Here is a 20,512-nt window from a genome sequence, read left to right as displayed (position 1 = left end):
AAAAGCTCAAGCAGGAGCTGATGTCGAGTCCCCACAATTACACTGATAAGGAGCTGAAAGGTAAGGACGCTGACTGACTTCCCTCTGCTCTTGTCTCTGCTTGCCCCTTCTACTCCCTGTTCTTGTTTGGGAGGGAAGAAGCATGGGGATGATTTAGGTGGTATTAAAATAATGCACTACAAAGGCTGGAGAGATGGCTCAGCAGTTAAGAGCACTGTCTGCTCTTCCAGAGGTCCTGAGTTCAATTCCCAGCAACCCCATGGTGGCTCACAACCATCTGTAATGGGATCCAGTGCCCTCTTATATAATTCAAGTGTACATGCAGATAGAGCATTCATATATATAAAATAAATCCTTTTAAAAATAGCTCATGACAACTATGTATGGTACCTCATACCTGTGATTCCAAGACTGGAGCCTCAGGCAAGAGGATCTTTTTAAGCCTTTACCCATAAGCCTTCTTTGCAAACCAGAAGCCAGCCCTTTAGACCCTGAATACTATGTCCTGGGGCCAAAAAGATGACTCAGTGGTTAAGAGTTTAAGAGTACTGGCTGCTCTTCCAGGGGACCTGGGTTCCATTCCCAGCCCGTACGTGTACGTGGCAGCTCACAACAGTCTCCAGGTAATCTGATGTCCTCTTTGTCCTCTTCTGGCTTCTGAGGGCATTATATGAATGTGATGACATACATGCAAGCAAGACCCCCAGATACATTAACAAAAAGAAAATCCCACTGTGTCCTAAGTTTTCTACTCCTTCCTCTTGGGTCACTTAAAGCTATTACTGAGGTACTGTGACGGCCACAGGGAGAGGTGCTCAGAACTATTGGTAGAGTAGCAACTGTACATTTGATGCAAGAAACAGCTACTTACCTCTGTAGTGAGGGATTTCTGGGAGGAGTTAATTTTAGAGGTGAAGGGACACAAAGGGCAGTAAATTCAAGAGGACTGAATTCTGCAGCTACCTGGGAAAGCCCAGGCTGTCTCCTGGTGGTTTTTTCTTTTTCTTTTTTTTTTTTTAAGACTTCTTTTTATATCTAATTACATTGTAAGTGTCTTTAGACGAACAAAAGAGGCATCGGATCTCATTATGAATGGTTTTGAGCCACCATGTGGTTACTGGGATTTGAACTTAGTACCTTTGGAAGAGCAGTCAATGCTCTTACCCACTGAGCCATCTCTCCAGCACCAAGTGGTGGTTCTAACCTTCCACTCAGTGAGCAGTGTAGGGGCTGCTTGTTCAAGAAGATTCTGTTTCTTGCTGTCTCCCTTCCCTAGGAGCCTGTGTGGCTTACTTCCTTACCAAGAGGCGAGAGTACCGCAACTCTCTCAACCCTTTCAAAGGCCTAAAGGAGAAAGAGGAGAAGAAACTTCGAAGTCGCAGATACCGGGTAAGTCTGTAGGTCTTCCTTTCAAGATCTGAAAGCCTAGTTCCTAACTAGCCATAATGTGAGGGGTGGATGAAGGGGGCAGCATCTGTGAGGGGTGGATGAAGGGGGCAGCATCTGAGACCAGGATTGGCAGAGTGGAGGTAGGCAGGCGGGTGGAGGGTGAGCCTGCTCCAACCAGGGTCGGACTTGAACACTGGGTTCCTTCAGACACAGATTTTTTTTTTACATCTCCTTTATCTCGATATAAACCCTTTCTACAAACTACTGGTCTGTTTCTCCTGATCTCTGTCCTGGGTCCACCGTAGCTGTTTGCCAATCGGTCCAGTATCATGAGGCACTTCGGACCCGAGGACCAGCACCTGTGGAAGGATGTGACGGAAGAACTGATGTCGGACGAGGAGGACAGTCTTAACGAGCCAGGTGTGTGGGTGGCCCGCTCTCCCCGATTCAGGGCCCAGCGCCTCACAGAGCTCTGCTATCACCTGGATGCTAACTCTAAGCACGGCACCAAAGCCAACCGTGTATACGGGCCTCCCTCAGACAGACTGCCTTCTGTGGAAGCCCAACTTCTTCCTCCCGAGCTTTACAACCCCAATTTCCAAGAAGAGGAGGGAGGAGGCAATGAGAAAGGATCTGTCTCTCCATCCTACGACCAGTCCCACAAGACATCCTGTCCTGACTTGAACTCGTTCATTGAAATCAAGGTGGAAAAGGATGAATATGCTCTATAACAAGGATAACTGGCTCCTCTCACTCTCCACATCCTGGAAAGGATGGCTCGGAATAATGAGGCGCCCCCTGCAGTCTGAAAAAGAAAATCTGCTTTTCTTAACATAGTTTCCACTTGAAGTGGAGCTGGAGACTGGTGGGACAGTAGAGCTTATGTAGAAGGCAGGGAAGGTCTTTCTCCCTGTAAATGGCAACCCAGAAAATGTTTATTCCTAAGCATAAACAGTGCCTCAGAGGAGCCTGGGAGGCAAAGGAGGATGGGCCAAAGAAACGTGAGGCCTTGATCCATGTCCCCTCTCTGACTTGGTTTGCCCCCCACCCTCCACTGTACCCACAGCTCAGGAGAAACACTGCTGCTCTTGTGCTGCCGGGGAGGCTGAAGAGAGCAGTCCAGGGCAATACTGCCCCCTGGTGGGAAGTTGCAGTCATGGGCTTTCTAGTCTGAGCAGGGGATTATGGGTTTACCGCTATTTGGAATTAGGGTCTAGATATGATAGTTATTGTTTGGATTTTTTAAATGATAGTTATTGTTTGTTGGATTATATGAGAAAATTTAATTATTTCCATATTATATGTGAAAAAAAATTAAAGCTTAAACATTTCTCATGTTGCTGGGCTTAGTGACTCATACTTAGAATTCCAGCATTTCGGAGCTGAGACTGGAGGGGTGCTGTGGCTCAAAGGCCAACCTGAGCTATCTAATGAGTTCCTGGGTAGCCTGGGCTATATAGTGAAATCCTGTCTCAAAAACGAAAAGCAAAACCAGTCAGGCGTGGTGGCCCATGCCTTTAATCCCAGCACTCAGGAGGCAGAGGCAAGTGGGTTTCTCTGAGTTCCAGGCCAACTCTGTCTACAAAGTGAGACCCTGTCTTGATAAAAACAGCAGCAATGGAAACAAACAGCAAACAAGCAAAACCACCCCTGTGTCTCACGGACACAGCTTCTTCACTGACAGCTTCTCTTCCATTCTTTTTTTTTTTTTTTAAGATTTATTTATTGGGGCTGGTGAGATGGCTTAGTAGTTAAGAGCACAGACTCCTCTTCCAAAGGTCCTGAGTTCAGATCCCAGCAACCACATGGTGGCTCACAACCATCTGTAATAAGATCTGGCACCCTCTTCTGGTGTGTCTGAAGATAACTACAGTGTACTTACATATAACAATAAATAAATCTTTAAAAAAAAAGATTTATTTATTATTTATTTACTACAAGTACACTGTAGCTGTCTTCAGACACACCAGAAGAGGGCGTCAGATCTCATTATGGGTGATTATGAATCACCATGTGGTTGCTGGGATCCGAACTCAGGACCTTCGGAAGAGCAATCAGTGCTCTTACTCACTGAGCCATCTCACCAGCTTCTCCTCCATTCTTATGACTAAGAACATCTCTTAGTCCTGCCAGCCAAGCTGTATTTTGAGGAAGGTGTATGTATATGTACACACAAACATCCCAAATGGATTAAGAAGTAAAACAGCGAAAGGCAGTGGTGGCACACACCTTTAATCCCAGCAATTGGGAGGCAGAGGCAGGCGGATTTCTGAGTTCAAGACCAGCCTGGTCTACAGAGTGAGTTCCAGGACAGCCAGAGCTATACAGAGAAACCCTGTCTTGGAAAAAAAAAAAAAGTAAAATGGCTTTAAACTCATTTTGTCATTCAACAAACATTAAGTTAAGACTGAGTGCCATGGTCTTTGCTTGTAATTCCGGTAACAGGGAGGTTGAGGCAGGAGGATCAGAAGTTTGAGGATACCCTGTCTCAGGGAAACCAAACCAAAACTAAACAAACAAAAAGCCAAAGAGGAATAGGTCCTGGGGTAAAGGAAATAGTATCAGGAGATCAAGGTTTTTCTCGGTCACTCAGCAAATTTGAGGCCAGCATGGGCTACATGAGACCCTGTCTATAAATAGCAGTCAAACTGATTCCTGACTGTGTGCCATGCCATGTTGGGGGCTGTGGACACAAAGTTGGTAAGTTCAGATCGTTAGGTTTCATTGAATAGTCGGGAAGCGTGGGGACAGCGTAGGCAAATGACCTGTGATAAGGGATGGACAAATGTGGAGGACAAAGGCAGTTTACAGCTGGGATAGCTAACATGCTTGTGTAGCTGGGCGTGGCCTATCAGAGACAGGTTTAAAGTAATAGTGGAAGAGGGTGAGGCATTAACCAGGAGAGGGGCAAAGGCCAGGAGGACAAGCCAAACATAACAGGCCCAAGAGTCAGAGGCAAGAGTGAGTGCAGGCAAGGGTTGGTTGCTTCTGCTGTAGATGGTTAGAGGTGGGCACAACGCCAAGGAAAGAGCCTGGAGACTTAAGTCATATAGCCATATACAGTCGTTGGCCAAGGGGCAGCAAGAAATTACAGAGGAATTAATTTGATTTGGAAATGGGGGCGGGGGAGGTGTCTCACATAGCCCAGGCTCACCCTTGAAATCACCATGTAACCAAGGATAACCTCCTGTTCCCAATCCCTCCGTTTCTTCCTCCCATGTCACTGTGCTGGTTTTATGTAGCGCTGAAAGTTAAACCCAGGGCCACCAGCGTACTGTGCCGATGTTTTACCAAATGAGCTACATCTACAGCCATCGCTGAAAAGTTTTAGATGGCGAGATGAACATTTTTGTGTATCATAGGAATCTCTTGACCTCAGGGTAGAAGATGGCTGGGAGCTAGGCGGTGGTGGTGCATGCCTTTGATCCTGTTGCTTGGGAGGCAAAGGCCGGTGGATTTCTGAATTCCAGGCCAGCCTGGTCTACAGAGTGAGTTCCAGGACAGCCAGGGCTACACAGAGAAATCCTGTCTCGAAACTTCCCTGCCCCTCCCTACCAAAAAAGAAGATAGCTGGGAAAAAGCAAGCCTTGACTATGTCCTGTCACTGGGGTAATGGGGGTGGGGGACGGGGCAGGTGGCAAGCAACGGAGGTATTTTGGAAGCAGAAATGATACAACCAGGCTTATAGGATTTGGGTAGGCTTGAAGTTGAGAAGGAAAAGGGTCTGGAGAGATGGCCCAACAGTTAGCTCTGGCTGTTCTTCCATACAGCCCAGGTTCATTTCCCAGCACCCACACGGCAGCTCACAACCACCTCTAATTCCAATGCCCAAACTTCTGGCCTCCTTGGGCACCAGGCATGCTTATGGGTTAAAGACATACATGTAGGCAAAACACCCATACACCACATTAAGTAAAATAATAGTGAGACAGAGGGCTGATGAGAGAGGGCTATGGTTCTTTTTCAGCAAAGAGTGGTTGTAGGTGTGAGGAGAGGGGCTCAGGTTAATACAAATATTGGGTGCTTCTGAGGTTAGCATTAACAAGGGGTGGTTATCATTGGCTTGTTTCTTGTGGCACTACAGATTGACTTTCAAACCAAATACAGAGTGAGCATTAACCACCACTGAGCCCTCTCTTTACTTTTTATCTCGAGACAAGACAAGGTGTCATTATCTTGCCCCAGTAGGGTCTGAACTTATGAGCAAGTCTTGAATTTATGATTTTCCTGCCTCAAGCTCCCTCATAGTAGGACTACAAGTGCCCATTGTCACACCTGGCCAGTCATTTGAGGTGTTTTTATTTGTTTTGTTTTTCTGGTGTTTCAATACAGGATGTCCTGGAACTTGCTCTGTAGAACAGGCTGACATCAAACTTAGATCTACCTGCCATGTCTCCTGAGTGCTGGGATTAAAGGCGCCACCACCACCAGGTTGTCATTTGAGGTTTTTGTTGTTGTTGTTGTTTTAAGATTTATGTATATAGGCACACTGTAGCTGTCTTCAGACACACCGGAAGAGGACATCAGATCCCATTACAGATGGTTGTGAGCCACCATGTGGTTGCTGGGAATTGAACTCAGGACCTCTGGAAGAGCAGTCAGTGCCCTTAACCATTGAGCCATCTCTCCAGCCCCTCATTTGAGTTTTTAACTACAAAACAGTCTGGGTTAAGAAGTCAGCTGTACATGTAGAGTATTATTACAGTTGGAGATGAAGAAGGCTTGCAAAAGTCAGGCCTGGGGGCACATGCCTGTAACTCTGGCACTGAGGAGGCAGAGGCAGGAGGATTTTGCGTTTGAGGTCAGCTCTCACAACAATCAAATCCTATATAAAAAACAAAGGGCCAAGCTGGGCAGTGGTGGCACACAACTTTAACCCCAGCACTTGGGAGGCAGAGGCAGGCGGATTTCTGAGTGTGAGACCAGCCTGGTCTACAGAGTGAGTTCCAGGACATCCAGTGCTACACAGAGAAACCCTGTCTCGAAAAACCAAAAAAAACCCAAACCAAACCAAAAAACAAAGGGCCATCTGCTGAGTTAGTGGCTCTGCTGGCAGGCATGACAACCCAAAGGCCTTCATGGCAGCAAGAGAAATGCAAGCTGTCCTCTGGCTTCCACATGAGCATCAAGGCACGTGCTCATGTACACACACACACACAGAGACAAACAAATATAAATATGATAAAATAAAGAAAAGAGGGCTTATGGAACTCCAGTCCCAGACTGGACTTTCCCTAGGGCCATGAGCCTACTGGGATATGCTCCATCAGGGCACCTCTTTGTCCTCTAACTAGTTTCGGCTTCCTATTATACCTCGTAAACAGCTCTTCATCCCAGCTGTGCCCGCTGTTGCCATGCCAGACTTTGGGTGGGCCTTTTTAGGAGCTTCAAAACTTTTCTTATGATTTCCTCTTTCATGTGGGGTTGTACATGACTTTAATCAGTACTTATGAAGCAGAGACAGGAAAATCTTTGAATTTGGGGCCAGCCTGGTCTATATATCATTCTAGAATAACACAGAGAGACCCCATCTCAAAAAACTAAATAACACGATCACTTCCCTCTTCATCCCCCAAAGTCAAAACTTCTTTTTTTTTTTTTTTTTTTTTTTTTTTTGAGACAGGGTTTCTCTGTGTAGCCCTGGCTGTCCTGGAACTCACTCTGTAGACCAAGCTGGCCTCAAACTCAGAAATCCGCCTGCCTCTGCCTCCCAAGTGCTGGGATTAAAGGCGTGCACCACCACGCCCGGCAAATAAATCTTTTTAAAACTTCTAAATATTGGAGGCATGCAAAGACCTCAGACATCCCTGGAAGACCCTCAATCATCCTTGAATCTGGGGGTGGGGGAGGGGAGGACCCTCATGCAAGTTGTGAAGAGGTTGCCCACAACAGGTTGCAACCTGATAAGTCACCTCATTGCTGATGTTTTTAGCCTTAGAGGAAAATTTCAAGATCGGAGAAAAGCTGTAGTCTTGACCATGGACAGGCTGACGATCTAGAGAAATCAATTCTGAGTGAAAATACAGCTTAGACAAAGAAGTCAGTTTCCTTGTCCTTTTGGTGTGGTTTTGAGATGCCTCGTAGCCCTGGCTGGCATTGAACTCACAGATTATCGTGCCTCTGCCTCCCTGGATTAATTGCAGTGTCAGAACCTCTGGCCTTATTTTTGTTTTGAGAGAAAGGCTTATGTAGCACAGGCTGTCCTAGAACTCACTACACAGCCCAGGCCGACCTCAAACCATCATCCTCCTGCTTCAGACTTCTAAGTGCTGTGAACGTAGGTATGCAATACCTGTCTTCTCTTCCCCACTCCCTATGGATATAAAATTATAAAAGATTTTCAAAACATATGCATGATTTGTGTGCACATACTTTTCATGGAACCAAGATACAAAAGGAAGCCAGGTGTGGTGGCCCATACCTTTAATTCCAGCACTTGGGAAGCAGAGGCAGCACTGAGTTATAGGCCAGTCTGGTCTACAGAGTGAGTTCCAGGACAGCCAGGACTACCCAGAGAAACCCCGTCTTGGGAGGGAAAAAATAATAATTTCCCACGATTTCCTATCTCTCACAATCTGAGATGTTACTTTGGATTTTAAAAAAAAATCAACTGCCTGGTGTTTGGTTTTAGTCCAGTGTGTCTTCTTTCCTTAGTCTTGGTCATCCCATCCACCCCCTTTCCACCCTCCTTTATACAGTCCATTCCCCCTAAGGATGGTAGTCCACTCTGCCATCGGCCTCTGGACCCAGCCATGGGAAGATCGGAATGGGAAGAGTGTAACCTTGCCTGAAAAAAAATCACACTTTTTGATCTCGAACCACCTAAAATGTTTGTTAAAAGTTTCACTTCCCAACACCAGGGGGTGTCTTTTCGTGTGTGTCTGTGTGTGTGTGTGTGTCTGTCTGTCTGTCTGTCTGTCTCTCTTGCCCTTAAGGTTGCCTTAGTCCCAAACCTTTCTCCGTATTTTTATGCACACACTAAATTTTCCTCTGTCCCTCTAGAGGCAGGGATCAGCCTCAGTTATTTTCCTCGCTCCTTTTCATATAAGCACATAAATCTCGTTTCCTCCCACTCCACCATCAGAGAACCATGGGTCTAGAAAGTGCTTTTTATTGAAGCTTATCTGTTTGTCTCTCAAGTCTCCGGACCGACTTGTCCTTTCTCTGCTTTATGCATTCGTCGGTCCTGCGGCTCCCACACTTCTTGCCTGCGCCTCCTTGCCTCTCAGAGCTATCTTTACACAGGGGTCTCCTACGTATCCTCCTTTCATCTTCCTCTTACGGCTGGCCTAAGAGACCCGGTCCTATCACTTCTGTGACATTCTCTCTCCATCTCCCCCACCCCACCCCGTCCTCCCAGTCCTCACTCTAGGAACAGTATCACGAAGTTTGTGTAGAGCATGCCCTTTTCTTCCCAACCTTGATGGATACATTCCAAGGTGCCCCTCCGCACATTCCAACTGTAAACAAAGAGTTCCCTTTCACTCCCCCTCCCCCAGTCTAAACTCTTGAGTTTTGTGGACGCAGCTGCCCAATCTGCCCCTTGACCCTTTACGTCCTGTCTGCAGCCCTCCACCTCGAAGGCAGCTCCCACAGTTCTCTTCTTGCGATGCGCAGGAAATCCTTGCGCGGACACCTCAACCCGTGGTGCACACCGCGCTCCGCCCTTCCCGGAAAGTAGATCCGGCCAGGCAGACAAAAGTTTGGAGAAGTTGGGTCGGTGCGAGTGAGAGCCAGGGGGGCGGGCCGGGTCGGGCCGGCGGGCGGTGGCGCGAGCGGACGCGTGGACAGACCTGAGGAGGACAGCCGCTACTGTGGGCCTTGCCAGCCGCGCGCGGACCCTCTCGCTGGGGCATGCTTCGGGATCGCGGGCGCCCGGCACCTGGGCCGCTCGCTGAGCCCCCGTGAGTGGCTTGCATCCCAGGAATCCGAGCCCCGGGGAACCCGAGCCCGGCCTCTGGCCGAAACACTGCAGCGTGCCGGGCAAGGAGGGGGCTGCAGGCCCCAGATCCGCGGGCATGGAGCGGTTAGGGGAGAAAGCCAGTCGTCTGCTAGAAAAGTTGAGACTCTCGGACTCCGGCAGCGCCAAGTTCGGCCGCAGAAAGGGCGAAGCGAGCCGGTCTGGGTCTGATGGGACTCCCGGAGCGGGCAAGGGACGCCTGAGTGCGTTGGGGGGACCTAGGAAATCAGGACACCGAGGAGCGAATGGGGGGCCTGGGGACGAACCTTTGGAACCGGCCAGGGAGCAAGGGCCCCTGGACGCCGAGCGGAACGCACGCGGCTCCTTTGAAGCGCAGCGCTTCGAAGGGTCCTTTCCCGGGGGGCCGCCGCCCACTCGAGCCTTGCCTCTGCCTCTGTCGTCGCCTCCTGATTTTCGGCTGGAGACCACGGCTCCAGCCCTTAGCCCTCGCTCCAGCTTCGCCAGTAGCTCGGCCAGCGATGCAAGCAAGCCATCCAGCCCCCGGGGCAGCCTGCTGCTGGACGGAGCGGGGGCCGGCGGAGCCGGAGGTAGCCGGCCGTGCAGCAATCGGACCAGCGGCATCAGCATGGGCTACGACCAGCGCCACGGGAGCCCGCTGCCCGCGGGGCCCTGCCTGTTCGGCCTCCCCCTGACCACTGCTCCTGCGGGCTACTCCTCCGGAGGGGTTCCGTCCGCCTACCCGGAGCTCCACGCTGCCCTCGACCGACTATGCGCCCATCGGCCCGTGGGGTTCGGCTGCCAGGAGAGCCGTCACTCGTACCCCCCGGCCCTGGGCAGCCCGGGAGCTATAACCGGAGCCGTGGTGGGAACAGCGGGTCCTTTGGAGAGACGTGGGGCGCAACCCGGACGACACTCGGTGACGGGCTACGGGGACTGCGCCGCGGGGGCCCGTTACCAGGACGAGCTAACAGCATTGCTGCGCTTGACGGTGGCTACCGGTGGGCGAGAAGCCGGTGCCCGCGGGGAACCCTCGGGGATTGAACCGTCGGGTCTGGAGGAGTCTCCTGGTCCCTTCGTTCCAGAGGCCTCCCGATCCCGGATACGGGAGCCAGAGGCCAGAGAAGATTACTTTGGTAAGTAGGAAAGAAGAGGCTAGGGAACCGAGAGACCGGTCAGTGCGTGCGGCTACTTATCGCCCGACGGCACAAATTGCCAGGGGCCGGGAGTTGCAGGTGGAGATCCTCGATTTAAAAAGGGGCCAGAGGGATGGGAGAGGGCGGACCCTAGAGCACTTGCTTGGTCCAGCCAGGTTTCTAATGGGACTAAGCTCATGATCCCTGACAAATTCAACTCTTGATTTTTCTCGGGAGTCTCATTTTCTTCAGGCATCGTGGCACGTCGGCCAGTCTCAGTAGGAGGCCTCGTTAGGAGGAGGCGCTGCAGGGCCGGGAGAGCATCCTTCGGTGCCCCCCTCGCGGCTGGGCTCCTGCAAGCTCCGGCGTGCCGCGCCCCCACCCGCTCCTTGCACCACCCGTAGGAATTCGGGGAATGCGCGGGGGGCGGGGCGGGCGGCCGCGTGCGTGCCGACTCCTGCCCTGGCGCTCCAGGTGCCGTGGGCGACGCCCGCCAGGCGGAGGGGTGGGGAGCGGGTGCTTGCGTTGGGGGATGTTTGCTAGCTCCCGCGCAGTCTTTGCTGCTGTCGGGGAAATGGAGCCTGATAGGGAAGCTTGAACCCCCTAGAATGGAAAGCAAGGACTCAGGTCCTGTCCGGTCCCGCCCCAGTCCTGATGGTGAGGTGTGTGCCGGTGGCCTTTTAAAATAGGCCAGTACCTATCCGCCTGTTTTCACCAACTTCCGGAAATCAGGGCAAAACCAGTGACCCCAGGGAGACCATTACCCTTGGCTAGATACCTATCCCGTTTGACTACCAAGTATTACCTGACTTGAGTCCCTCCATAACTTGACCCGCATCCAGAAACAAGTAGCCCTGCCTCCTTGCTCCTGTTGAGGAAACCTGGCCATGCCATGGTCTCTCTTCAGTACTCAAAATTTTAACGAAGTATCGATCGGTTTGTTAGGATTAGGCGGTGAGGTGTTATCAAAAACTCACAGACATTACTTAATTATAAAAAGCAGTTAGGATTTGAATGTGGACACCGACTCGCCCCTGAACTCTGGGGGTGGGGGGTCTTCAGTTTTCCAAGTACCCTCGATTTTTTTCCAGCATTCTTGTTCCTCCTCTGCCCCTCCCCCCATGGCTAGTTCCCCCTCCCTCCCACCCAGAGAGAAGGATAATTGGGAGGAAGTTCAAAGGTAGCAGCAGAACTTTAGTAGGCTAGAAGGGACTGAGTTCAGTACCACACACACTTTTTCTTCACCTTCTGGGGAAGGGGGATTCAGAGCAGACAACCCAAATCAAATCACTTTGATCAAGGGGAAATAGTAGCAGGGCCCGTTTAGGGAATTTCCTTTTGAGGCCCAAGCGAGAGCTGGGAAAAGAAGCCTCACTGGCTAAAGCATCAGAGCCCAAAGAAAGCAAAGACTCAAAGTGTGGTAAAATGGCAAGAAGAAGCTAGGTGTGGATGTTCTGTGAGTGGAGGTGAGGCAAACGTGCCCAAGCAGCTTCCCCTTTCCTCAATGTCCATGGCTTCCCCACAGAAAGGCTCTGCCAGGACCCCCTGGCATGGCAATCTTCCTGAGAGAGAACTCCTTTTGAATTCAGAAATGAGGCCAGGTTGCCTCCTCTGACAGCCCCTCCAAGCAGACTCTGTCCTAGTGCTAGCCCGATGCTAACCCTTTTCCTGCTGCCTCTGGTAAGGGGCCCTCTTCCTTGGCTTCAGCTCTGCCCAGCTGCCAGAGGGTGGGAGCAGAACAGGCCTGGGCCCATCAGTTGCTGCAGCTGCTGCACCAGCTCCCAGAGCCCCCGGGCAAAGACTGGGATGGGCCCCAACAGGCAGGGAGTGTGGCACTGTGCCGAGGGGGAGAGGTGGGGCAGGCCCGTTGGGATCTGCTCCCCAAAGACAGGTCTTAGCCCTCAGTCATGGGCCTGGAATTGGGGAGTGGAGGGAAGGAAGAACACACCCAGGAAAGGCTGGTTCCAGAACCAGGTGTCTGTATGTAGCTTAGTGGAGAGTGCCAGGCAAGAGCAGCTAAGCCCTGTTCCACAGGGGCAGAAAGGAGGTAAGGTCTGCTGCCGACCCCCACCCTCCAAATCCTATACAGTCTTGGTCCCTGAAGACCCTGAAGAACTATGCTCTTAGCGATAAGTACAGGAGTGTTCACATGGCCCATCTGCATAAAAGACCCTTTGCTAGGCCAGATCAAGTTTTATGGATGGTAAAACAAGTCCCAGAAAGACTTAGGGGCCTGGGCTGCCTCCTTTAGGAAGTTCTTCTCCAGGTGCTGCAGAGCCTCTGTGTACTGGCATCTGCATCTCCCCTGAAACAAAAAACAAAGCTGCCTTTAACTTAGCCTTTTTTTTTTTTTTTTTTTTTTTAATAAATTAGGTTGTGTGCTAAGCACAAAAGACGTGTTTGAAGAATATCCGGGAATTAATAAGAATGGATCGGCCTAGTCAAGAGCTTGCCGTATCCGCATCCTACTTCTCTTAAGTTTTTGAGTCAGGGTCTTAGCTCGATCCCAGGTTTCACCTGCTGTGTAGCCAAGGTAACCCTGAGCTCCTGATTCCCTGCCTCTATCTCCTGCTGGATTACACTGTGTGCCCTCACACCATTTGTTTGGTGCCAGGGATGGAACCCAGGGCTTCGTACATGGTAGGCAAGCATTCTACAGGACATGCATGCCCCTTGGCGCATCAGGCACTCTCAGAAAGCTTGGGGATGCCTGGGTTGGGGTTGGGGAAATGGAGTGTGACTGTCCTCTAACTCTTTGTTTCAGGCACCTGTATCAAGTGCAACAAAGGTATCTATGGGCAGAGCAATGCCTGCCAGGCCCTGGACAGCCTCTACCACACCCAGTGCTTTGTCTGCTGCTCCTGTGGTGAGTGTACCTGCTCCTCAAACCCCCCACCCCCACTTGGCCAAACACTGATGCACGGGAGCACCTGCCGGGGGCCCATAGCTGTCCCACTCCCTTGTCTGAGCGCTACCTGCTTTTTCCTCCCCAGGCTGGGTCAGCTTTCTTTCTCCTGTCTCTCAGCCTCCCTGCTCTTCCTCTGAACCTTCCTTTCTCCTGTGCCTCCCTGCTGGCCCAGCTTTGGGCTCCAGCCCCACCTCTTCTTTGGTGAGGTTTGGTCTTGGGCCGCAGAGTTGCCTGGGGCGACGGTGAAAGACTGGAATGTGGGAAGGGCGGGTGTGGGCTGGGGGAAATGGGGAGCTGTGGGGGGGCCGGGAGGGGGTTTTCTCTTGGCTGGTCAGAGTTCAGCCACCTCACTAGAGTGGAGGCCATCGGCCATGCCAAGCTGATGACATCACACTGGAGGAATGTCTGCTGCTGCTGTTAGTTCAGGAGGCCCTCTGTGGGGGTGCTCCCCCACCACACCCTCCCTCACCTCTCATTATCCCTTCCACACTGCTTACCCGTTCTGATTCCTCACTAACCCTCTAATCTCCTATCTCTGCCTGTCTGACTCTACCACTCAGATTCTCCCTTCCTCCCCCAGCTTCTGCCTGCATCTGTCTGGGCTGATCTGCCTCTCCTTTTCTTTAGGCCTCTTCCTGTGTCCCCCACCCCCACCCCCACCCATTTCCTCTCCCATGTCAGTAAGTGAGCCTTTCTTGATGACCCCTCTCTCCCCCAGCAGAACTGGAACTAGATTCAAAGGGAAATCTCCTCTTGCACTCTGTTCTTCTTGCTTGTCTTTGAGCACTCAGATCTGATGGAATAGTTCTGTAGGTGTCGGGCTAAAATGGTCTGCCATGTAGAACTGAGAAAAATCCCAGGCAGCCTCTGACCCCAAAGACTTTTACGTTCCTCTAAGCTCCCAAACAAAGCAGTAGCTGCAAAGCTGGCCTGACCACCGCGGACAGGCACGTGAGAATAGGATTCCTACACTGAAGCACGGAATCCTAGGCTAAAAGGTCCCAGAAGCCAAGGCCTGGGACCAGTGCTCCACGCAAATCGCAAATCAAGTAACACCTAGTCAGAGCTTCTTACCAGGTCTACCAGCCTGGCCTGACCTTGGCTCTCTCTTAGGTGGCTCCCCATGCACTGGGCCCTGAGGAGGTGTGGGTGGCAGTCAGCTATTGAAGACACAGGAGCTAGAGGAGGAAACAGCAGAAATGTTGTTTGGCTGGAATGAGGCCAAAGCCAATTGGAATTGTATCGTACAGGACTTTTTTTCTCTTTGAGGCAGGCTTTACTGTGCAGGCCAAGCTGACCTTAAACTCTTGGTCCTTCTGTCTCTGTTCACATGAATATGGGGTTTTTGTTGGGGAAGGAAGAATAGACAACAGTTAGGAGGGAAAGCTTTAAAGTCCAGGTCCAAATGTCCTGTCAATATTGGGGAGCAGGGACCAGAAGAGGAAGAGCCCTATGTATGGGCTCCAGAGTTAACCTTCAGCGCCTTCTCTTCTGCTTCTAGGACGAACTTTGAGGTGCAAGGCTTTCTACAGCGTTAACGGCTCTGTCTACTGTGAGGAAGATTATCTGGTGAGTGAAGGGCCTAGACTCGGCTCTCACGCTAGGACACCGGTGGCGGTCAGGTTCCATCACCGTTTTCAGCTTGGTCACCGTTTTCAGCTTGGTCACGGTGTCCTGTCTCCGCTCTAGTTTTCAGGGTTTCAGGAGGCAGCTGAGAAGTGCTGTGTCTGTGGCCACTTGATTCTAGAGAAGGTAAGGAGTGCCCCTTCAGCTGAGCTCTGGAAGCCACCAGCCTGAAGGGCAAGAGCTGGAGGCTTCATACATAGGGAGCCTATTGCTAGATGATCTTGTTCTTGCCCTTCCTCCTCACAGTGCTACCCTGTGAGAGCAAGTCTGTAGTTTAGCCTCCTGGGCTTCTGTGATCTGTCCCTTCCCTGATTATGCATGCAGCTGCCCTCCAGCCTGAGCTACGTGAATAGGGTCCCTTTTCTGCTACTGGTTGGAAAAAGTTGGAACTCAGTTTTCTTTTTTGTATGAAAAGAAGGAATTGGATTATGGTTTACAGGAACTGTGATCCTTGGCTTGTGGCTCTCTAGTAGGTACCTGGGAAGAACTGAAAAAAGGAATTTTGGCACCCACAGAGTTGTACTAAAAAAGGTGTGGCCTGAGGCTGTGGTTTTGCTAGTTGAGGGAATGCCACGTGACGGCCCTGGGTTCCATCCTGAACCCTGCACAAGCCAGTCATAGTTCGGCAAGAGGATCTGGGGTTCAAGGTCATCCTCAGCTACATAGTGGTGTGGTTTGGGGTTTCTTTTCTTTCTTCTTTTTTTAATCAAGACAGGGTTTCTCTTTGTAGCCCTGGCTGTCCTGGAACTCACTCTGTAGACCAGGCTGGCCTCGAACTCAGAAATCCGCCTGCCCCTGCCTCCCAAGTGCTGGGATTAAAGGTGTGCGCCACCACCACCCGGTTGCATAGAGTTTTTAAGGCAAGTCTAGGATACTTTTGACCCTGTCTCTAAAAAGTAAAGGAAAACAACATCAAAAATCCATAGGCTGGAGGTTTCCTCACCCTCTTGGTCCCCTCAAATTATGTAGCGTTCTTCTGGAGGACAGGAGAGAGTTAGGAAGGAGCGGAGTGGGGAGCTGGAGGGAGACTGATCCTCCTCTCGCCCTGTGAGCCAGATCCTGCAGGCCATGGGGAAGTCCTATCACCCGGGCTGCTTCCGATGCATCGTTTGTAACAAGTGTCTGGATGGTGTCCCCTTCACTGTGGACTTCTCTAACCAGGTGTACTGTGTTACCGACTACCACAAGTGAGTCTGACCCTGGGGATGGGAGTGGGGAATGTGGACCTGGGCCCAGGGAGTCCTCAGCCTCAGCTTATCACCGTCTTCTTTTTTTTCTTTTCTTTTCTTTTTTTTTTTTTTAGAAATTATGCCCCGAAATGTGCAGCCTGTGGACAGCCCATCCTCCCCTCAGAGGTCAGTGTATCCGAGTTCCTCGGGGCGGCCAGTGCTGCCGCCTCTGGGGAGGAGATGGGGACATACAGCTTGGCCTCCCCTGGGAAGTGGCACTTCGGAGGAATGTACATTCTGTGAAAGATTCCCGTGTGACTCTGCTCTTGGGGTCACCACCCTGACCTAAACATCCGGACCCAGACTTGCTGGGCCCAGGCTCCATATCTTCTGTCCCTGCACAGAGAACGAGGCTTTCTTGGAAGTCAAGGTCACCAGATACAGGGACTGAAAGAGGGTGAAACTGTCCTTAAACTGATAAAAACAGGGACAGGGACTATTTAAGCTGTGTGTGGAGAGGGTGTGCCTAGAGGAAAAGCCACAAGCCTTGTCCTTAGACCAGCTTGTGCTCAGCCTTTTCCTTTCCCTGCCCCTCCCCCTCTCCCCTGCTTCTCTGCCCACGGGAGCTAGCTAGCAGGTAAGGCTGAGCCCCTCCCTGTGTGGAGGAGAGTAGCAGGCATGGAGGCATACTCTCCTGGAACAGCGCCAGGGTAGCGGGTTAGCATCCTGGTAGGAGTTGCTTAAGAGATCTGAAAGCTACATGTTGGTAGAGGCCTTTATAAACCTGCTTGATGGAGCAGGAGGGTTTCTGTGGTATGGAATGGGGATTTGGGGACAACATGATCTCTGCTCATCCCCCGTGGGGCTCTGCGTGTTTCAGGGCTGTGAGGACATTGTGAGGGTGATATCCATGGACCGTGATTACCACTTTGAGTGCTACCACTGTGAGGTAAGTGTTGGGGTTCAGGGATGATGTGGAAGGGGGAGTCTTGGAATGGCTGGGCATCTGTGGGAGGGATTCACTGCTGTGACCTAGGTCCAGTCTCTCTTGTCCTCTAGCTTCTGTCTCTGATTCTAGCCATTTAGATCTTTTTAAATCTGGAATCTGGCTTCCCCAGCCTCTGAACTGCTGGGATGGGGCTTGTCTCATTATTCCTGCTGCAGCAGCGCCACCCGGTGTCCAGAAGAAGTATTTCTCGGGTTTTCACTTCACGTCCACCTTTTCACCCTTCACCCTTCCCTGCCTTAACCACTCGTGTTTTCAGTCCCTGGGAGTCTGGTTTGGAGCAGAACAGACTCCCAGGATGGCCTGCCTCAGTGTGGGGAGCCTGGGTTGAAGTGAACTAGTTGCCTTCTTCCCTAGGACTGCCGCATGCAGCTGAGTGACGAGGAAGGTTGCTGCTGTTTCCCTCTTGACGGACATTTGCTCTGCCACGGCTGTCACATGCAACGCCTCAGTGCCCGACAGCCCCCTACCAACTATATCTGAGCTGTAGTTACTGCTGCCGCCACCACGGTTGAGAAACTCTCTGGCCAGCGGAGGCAAGGAGTGTACTCTGCAATCCTTGTGACGAGGTCTCTGGGGAGGCCCCGAAGGCCAGAGACCCAAAGATCCTAACATTCCAAATGGGCTGTGGAGGAGGAACTCTCTGGTTGCCGGGAGGGTTGATTGGCCTTCTTTAATGCGCAGCCTGTGCTACAGCAGCTTCGATGTAGCACACATGGGAGGGTTTCAGTACTTCCTGAACATCAGATTATAATGTATTTTCCCAGTGTATGTTTCTGTATAAGTCAAACGATGTTCCGGTGCTGGGTCACATGAGAGGGCATCACAGAAACCTGCCCCCAGTCTGTTGTACCCTAGGCATGGGGTCAGCGGGGCCTTTCCCACAGTATCCTATCTTTGTCTGCGAGAAGGGCTGGAAGCCTTGGACTTCGTGGTGAGTCATTTCTTGGCCGTCTCCCTAAGGACTAGAGAGCTCCCCGTCTGTCTGCTGGGACTGGGACCAGTTCTGGGAGGGCAGTGGGGGGAGACCTTACTGCCTGTGTTGCCTGTTTCTCAGGGACCTGGGGAGGCTAACTAGGGCCTGTCCCTGGTTGCTGTTTTGCTCTGCTGGGGGAAATAATGAGCAGGTTTCTGGGTGTGAAACTTGCCGCGTGAGTAGGATGTCCCTGAAGCTTCAGGCTAGCCCCACTCCCCCGGTTTAAGTGCACTGAGCCCTGTAGCCCAGCATATGTGGATACATTGTATCCATGTGTGCCTGTGCACCTCCCTACCTACTCCTCTTTTCTCAGGTGACTTACATTTAGTTCCCTAGCAGTAGCCTATCTTTTTGAGACCCACTTTTTTAAAAGGATCCTGCATTGGATCTGATCTGTTACAACCCCACAACTCAAGGCTTTGGGAAAGCTGACGAGAAGAAAAATTGGTTGACTTGGTTCTAGCCACTTGGCTGAAACTTGAATTCACCTTAAGCCAGATGTCTTAAAGCCAGGTCACTTGCTGGCTGGAAGTTAGGTTCATTTGATAACCAGGTTGCCAAGAGTTCCAGCCCCTATTGAGTGTTCTTATAGCTGCCTACAGGTTCTGTTCTTTTCATTACACTAAACATTCAATGATTTCTGCCTGTTCATCGAGTATTTCAGAGTTATTAGCAACTACATTTATCAACTTTGTGGCACTTTGTGATACAAATGCTCCCTGCCTCCTTGGGTGTCTTCCTACGCCATTACTTCTCTGACACTTAAGAAAGAAAAAGTTGAAATTCTAGCAATAAATACAATTGATTCAGATACTCTGTGAGTGTATTTTGTTTCTTACTTTGGTATTCATGATGAGTTCATTCCTAAGTATGCCTTGAAGATGTAAAGGGACTCCATATGGATTCGCCTTGGTCTGGCTTCTCCAGTCACATTGTTAAAATGCAATTGTGTCACAACTAAGTGAGTCTGGAAAAGACTGACCTTCTGAGGACAGAAGGCCCACCCTTGAGGGTTATTCTAAAACCAGCGTGCCAGCCATTCTGGGAATCACATGGACAGGGGCTCAGTGCAGAAGAGAACAGACGGTTGGGTAGCAGCTGGGGGAAATGTGTTTTCAGAGAAACATCCTGAAAGTCGGATTGTTTGTTCTGCAGCTGAGACTTCTGAACTATTATGGAATAAGTCACAAGAGTCCTGAGACTGCGACATTTTCCCACTAGGCTGGGGAAAGGGCAAGCGTGTATAGCTTTACACTCAGCCTCTGGCTTTGGAATTTACTGTAGGAAGCATCTGTTGTACTTTTGGCTTGTGTTCCACCCAACTGACTCATTCCTATCCAGGGCTACACCAGCACTGCTTGGGGCTTCCCAAGACGACTTGCCAGTGGATCTCCCAGTGAGGAAATAAGTTTTAACATCTTAGAGAGGTAGGCTGTAGCAGGAAAGCAACCCTAGTCTATCCCTGTCTACCCCCGCACCCCTATCAGCACAGGATCCCCATATCTCCTATTTGCTAGATTGCCCTTAATATTTTACTGGTGATTGGTGAGCTGGTTTCACGGGCATGGCGACAGGTAGTCCTTATTTGGCTTCCTTGGACACTTACTAACCAGTACAATTCTGAGATGGAGAAGGGAGGATGGCAAGTTAGGAGCTCTCTGTCAGCTGAAAGTTCCAAGATAAGGGTCAGGCTTTGACAGCGGTCTTGGTGTTCTTTGCTCTGGACAAATTCAAGTCACCAAGAGCCCACATAACAGGTTAAGGAGGGTGGGGGATACAGAGCAAGATTATTCAGCAGGTCACCAAGCCTGATGACCTGAGTCCCCAAACCCACATGGTGGAACAAGAGAACCAGATCCCACAAGTTGACTTCTGATCTCCACTGGAGTTATGGTGGCAAAAGTACAGAGGATAAAAACTAAGCAAAAGGTGCTGGTTAGATGGCTCAGCGGTTAAGAGCCCTGACTACTCTTCCAGAGGCTCTGAGTTCAAATCCCAGCAACCACATGGTGGCTCACAACCATCTGTAATGGAATCCAATGCCCTTTTCTGGTGTGTCGGAAGACAGTGACAGTGCACTCATATATATAAAATAAAACGTAAGCAAAAGAATGAGAGTAAAATAGAACTGGGCACATAGGCTTGTTCATGTGTAGGTCTAGCATTTGGGAGGGCAATCAGGAGAACTGGGCACTTAGGCTCATACCTGTGGGTCACAGCCTTCCTAACTCCAGTTCCAGAAGATCTGAGTCCTCTTCTGACCTCCACAGACACCAGGCATGAGTGTGGTCCATAGACACACATAGTGAAAACATCCATCTACGTAATAAGTATTTAAAAGTTTCCTGGTCTCTGGCACAGTGGCTTGTGCCTGTACTTCCATC

General features: G+C 50.8%; 2 protein-coding genes across 3 annotated transcripts in view; both read left to right on the top strand.

The window, feature by feature from the left end:
• CUNH14orf93 (chromosome unknown C14orf93 homolog) overlaps nt 1-2,722 on the top strand; it is a 27,013-nt gene extending 24,291 nt beyond the window's left edge. The window contains 3 exon segments of the mRNA XM_031362291.1: nt 1-60; nt 1,277-1,389; nt 1,695-2,722. The exon segment at nt 1-60 is cut by the window's left edge and continues 15 nt beyond it. Coding sequence (XP_031218151.1) covers nt 1-60; nt 1,277-1,389; nt 1,695-2,120 — 599 coding nt within the window. The 3' untranslated portion in view covers nt 2,121-2,722.
• Nucleotides 2,723-9,069: 6,347 nt separating this feature from the next.
• On the top strand, nt 9,070-18,939 carry Ajuba (ajuba LIM protein). 2 transcript variants are annotated; one of them, XM_031362097.1, is made up of 8 exons: nt 9,070-10,443; nt 13,208-13,309; nt 14,853-14,920; nt 15,041-15,103; nt 16,034-16,164; nt 16,281-16,332; nt 17,027-17,095; nt 17,510-18,939. In XM_031362097.1, the coding sequence occupies exons 1-8, from the start codon at nt 9,408-9,410 to the stop codon at nt 17,633-17,635; spliced, it is 1,647 nt and encodes a 548-aa protein (XP_031217957.1). In that variant the 5' UTR covers nt 9,070-9,407; the 3' UTR covers nt 17,636-18,939. The 2 variants fall into 2 exon arrangements, with proteins under 2 accessions (XP_031217957.1, XP_031217958.1); XM_031362098.1 differs by lacking the exon at nt 9,070-10,443 and adding an exon at nt 12,142-12,490.
• The last annotated feature ends 1,573 nt before the right edge of the window (nt 18,940-20,512 follow it).

This window comes from Mastomys coucha, unplaced genomic scaffold, assembly GCF_008632895.1.
Source record: "Mastomys coucha isolate ucsf_1 unplaced genomic scaffold, UCSF_Mcou_1 pScaffold9, whole genome shotgun sequence".
NCBI lineage: Eukaryota > Metazoa > Chordata > Mammalia > Rodentia > Muridae > Mastomys > Mastomys coucha.
Note: the sequence above shows the minus strand (reverse complement) of the source record. Positions and strands in the feature narration are given on the sequence as shown.

Coding starts and splice junctions, on each gene's coding strand:
- Ajuba (XM_031362097.1), top strand. CDS start 9,408: ATGGAGCGGTTAGGGGAGAAAGCCAGTCGTCTGCTAGAAAAGTTGAGA. Junction 10,444..13,207: donor GGCCAGAGAAGATTACTTTG/GTAAGTAGGAAA, acceptor TCTTTGTTTCAG/GCACCTGTATCAAGTGCAAC. Junction 17,096..17,509: donor TTGAGTGCTACCACTGTGAG/GTAAGTGTTGGG, acceptor CTTCTTCCCTAG/GACTGCCGCATGCAGCTGAG.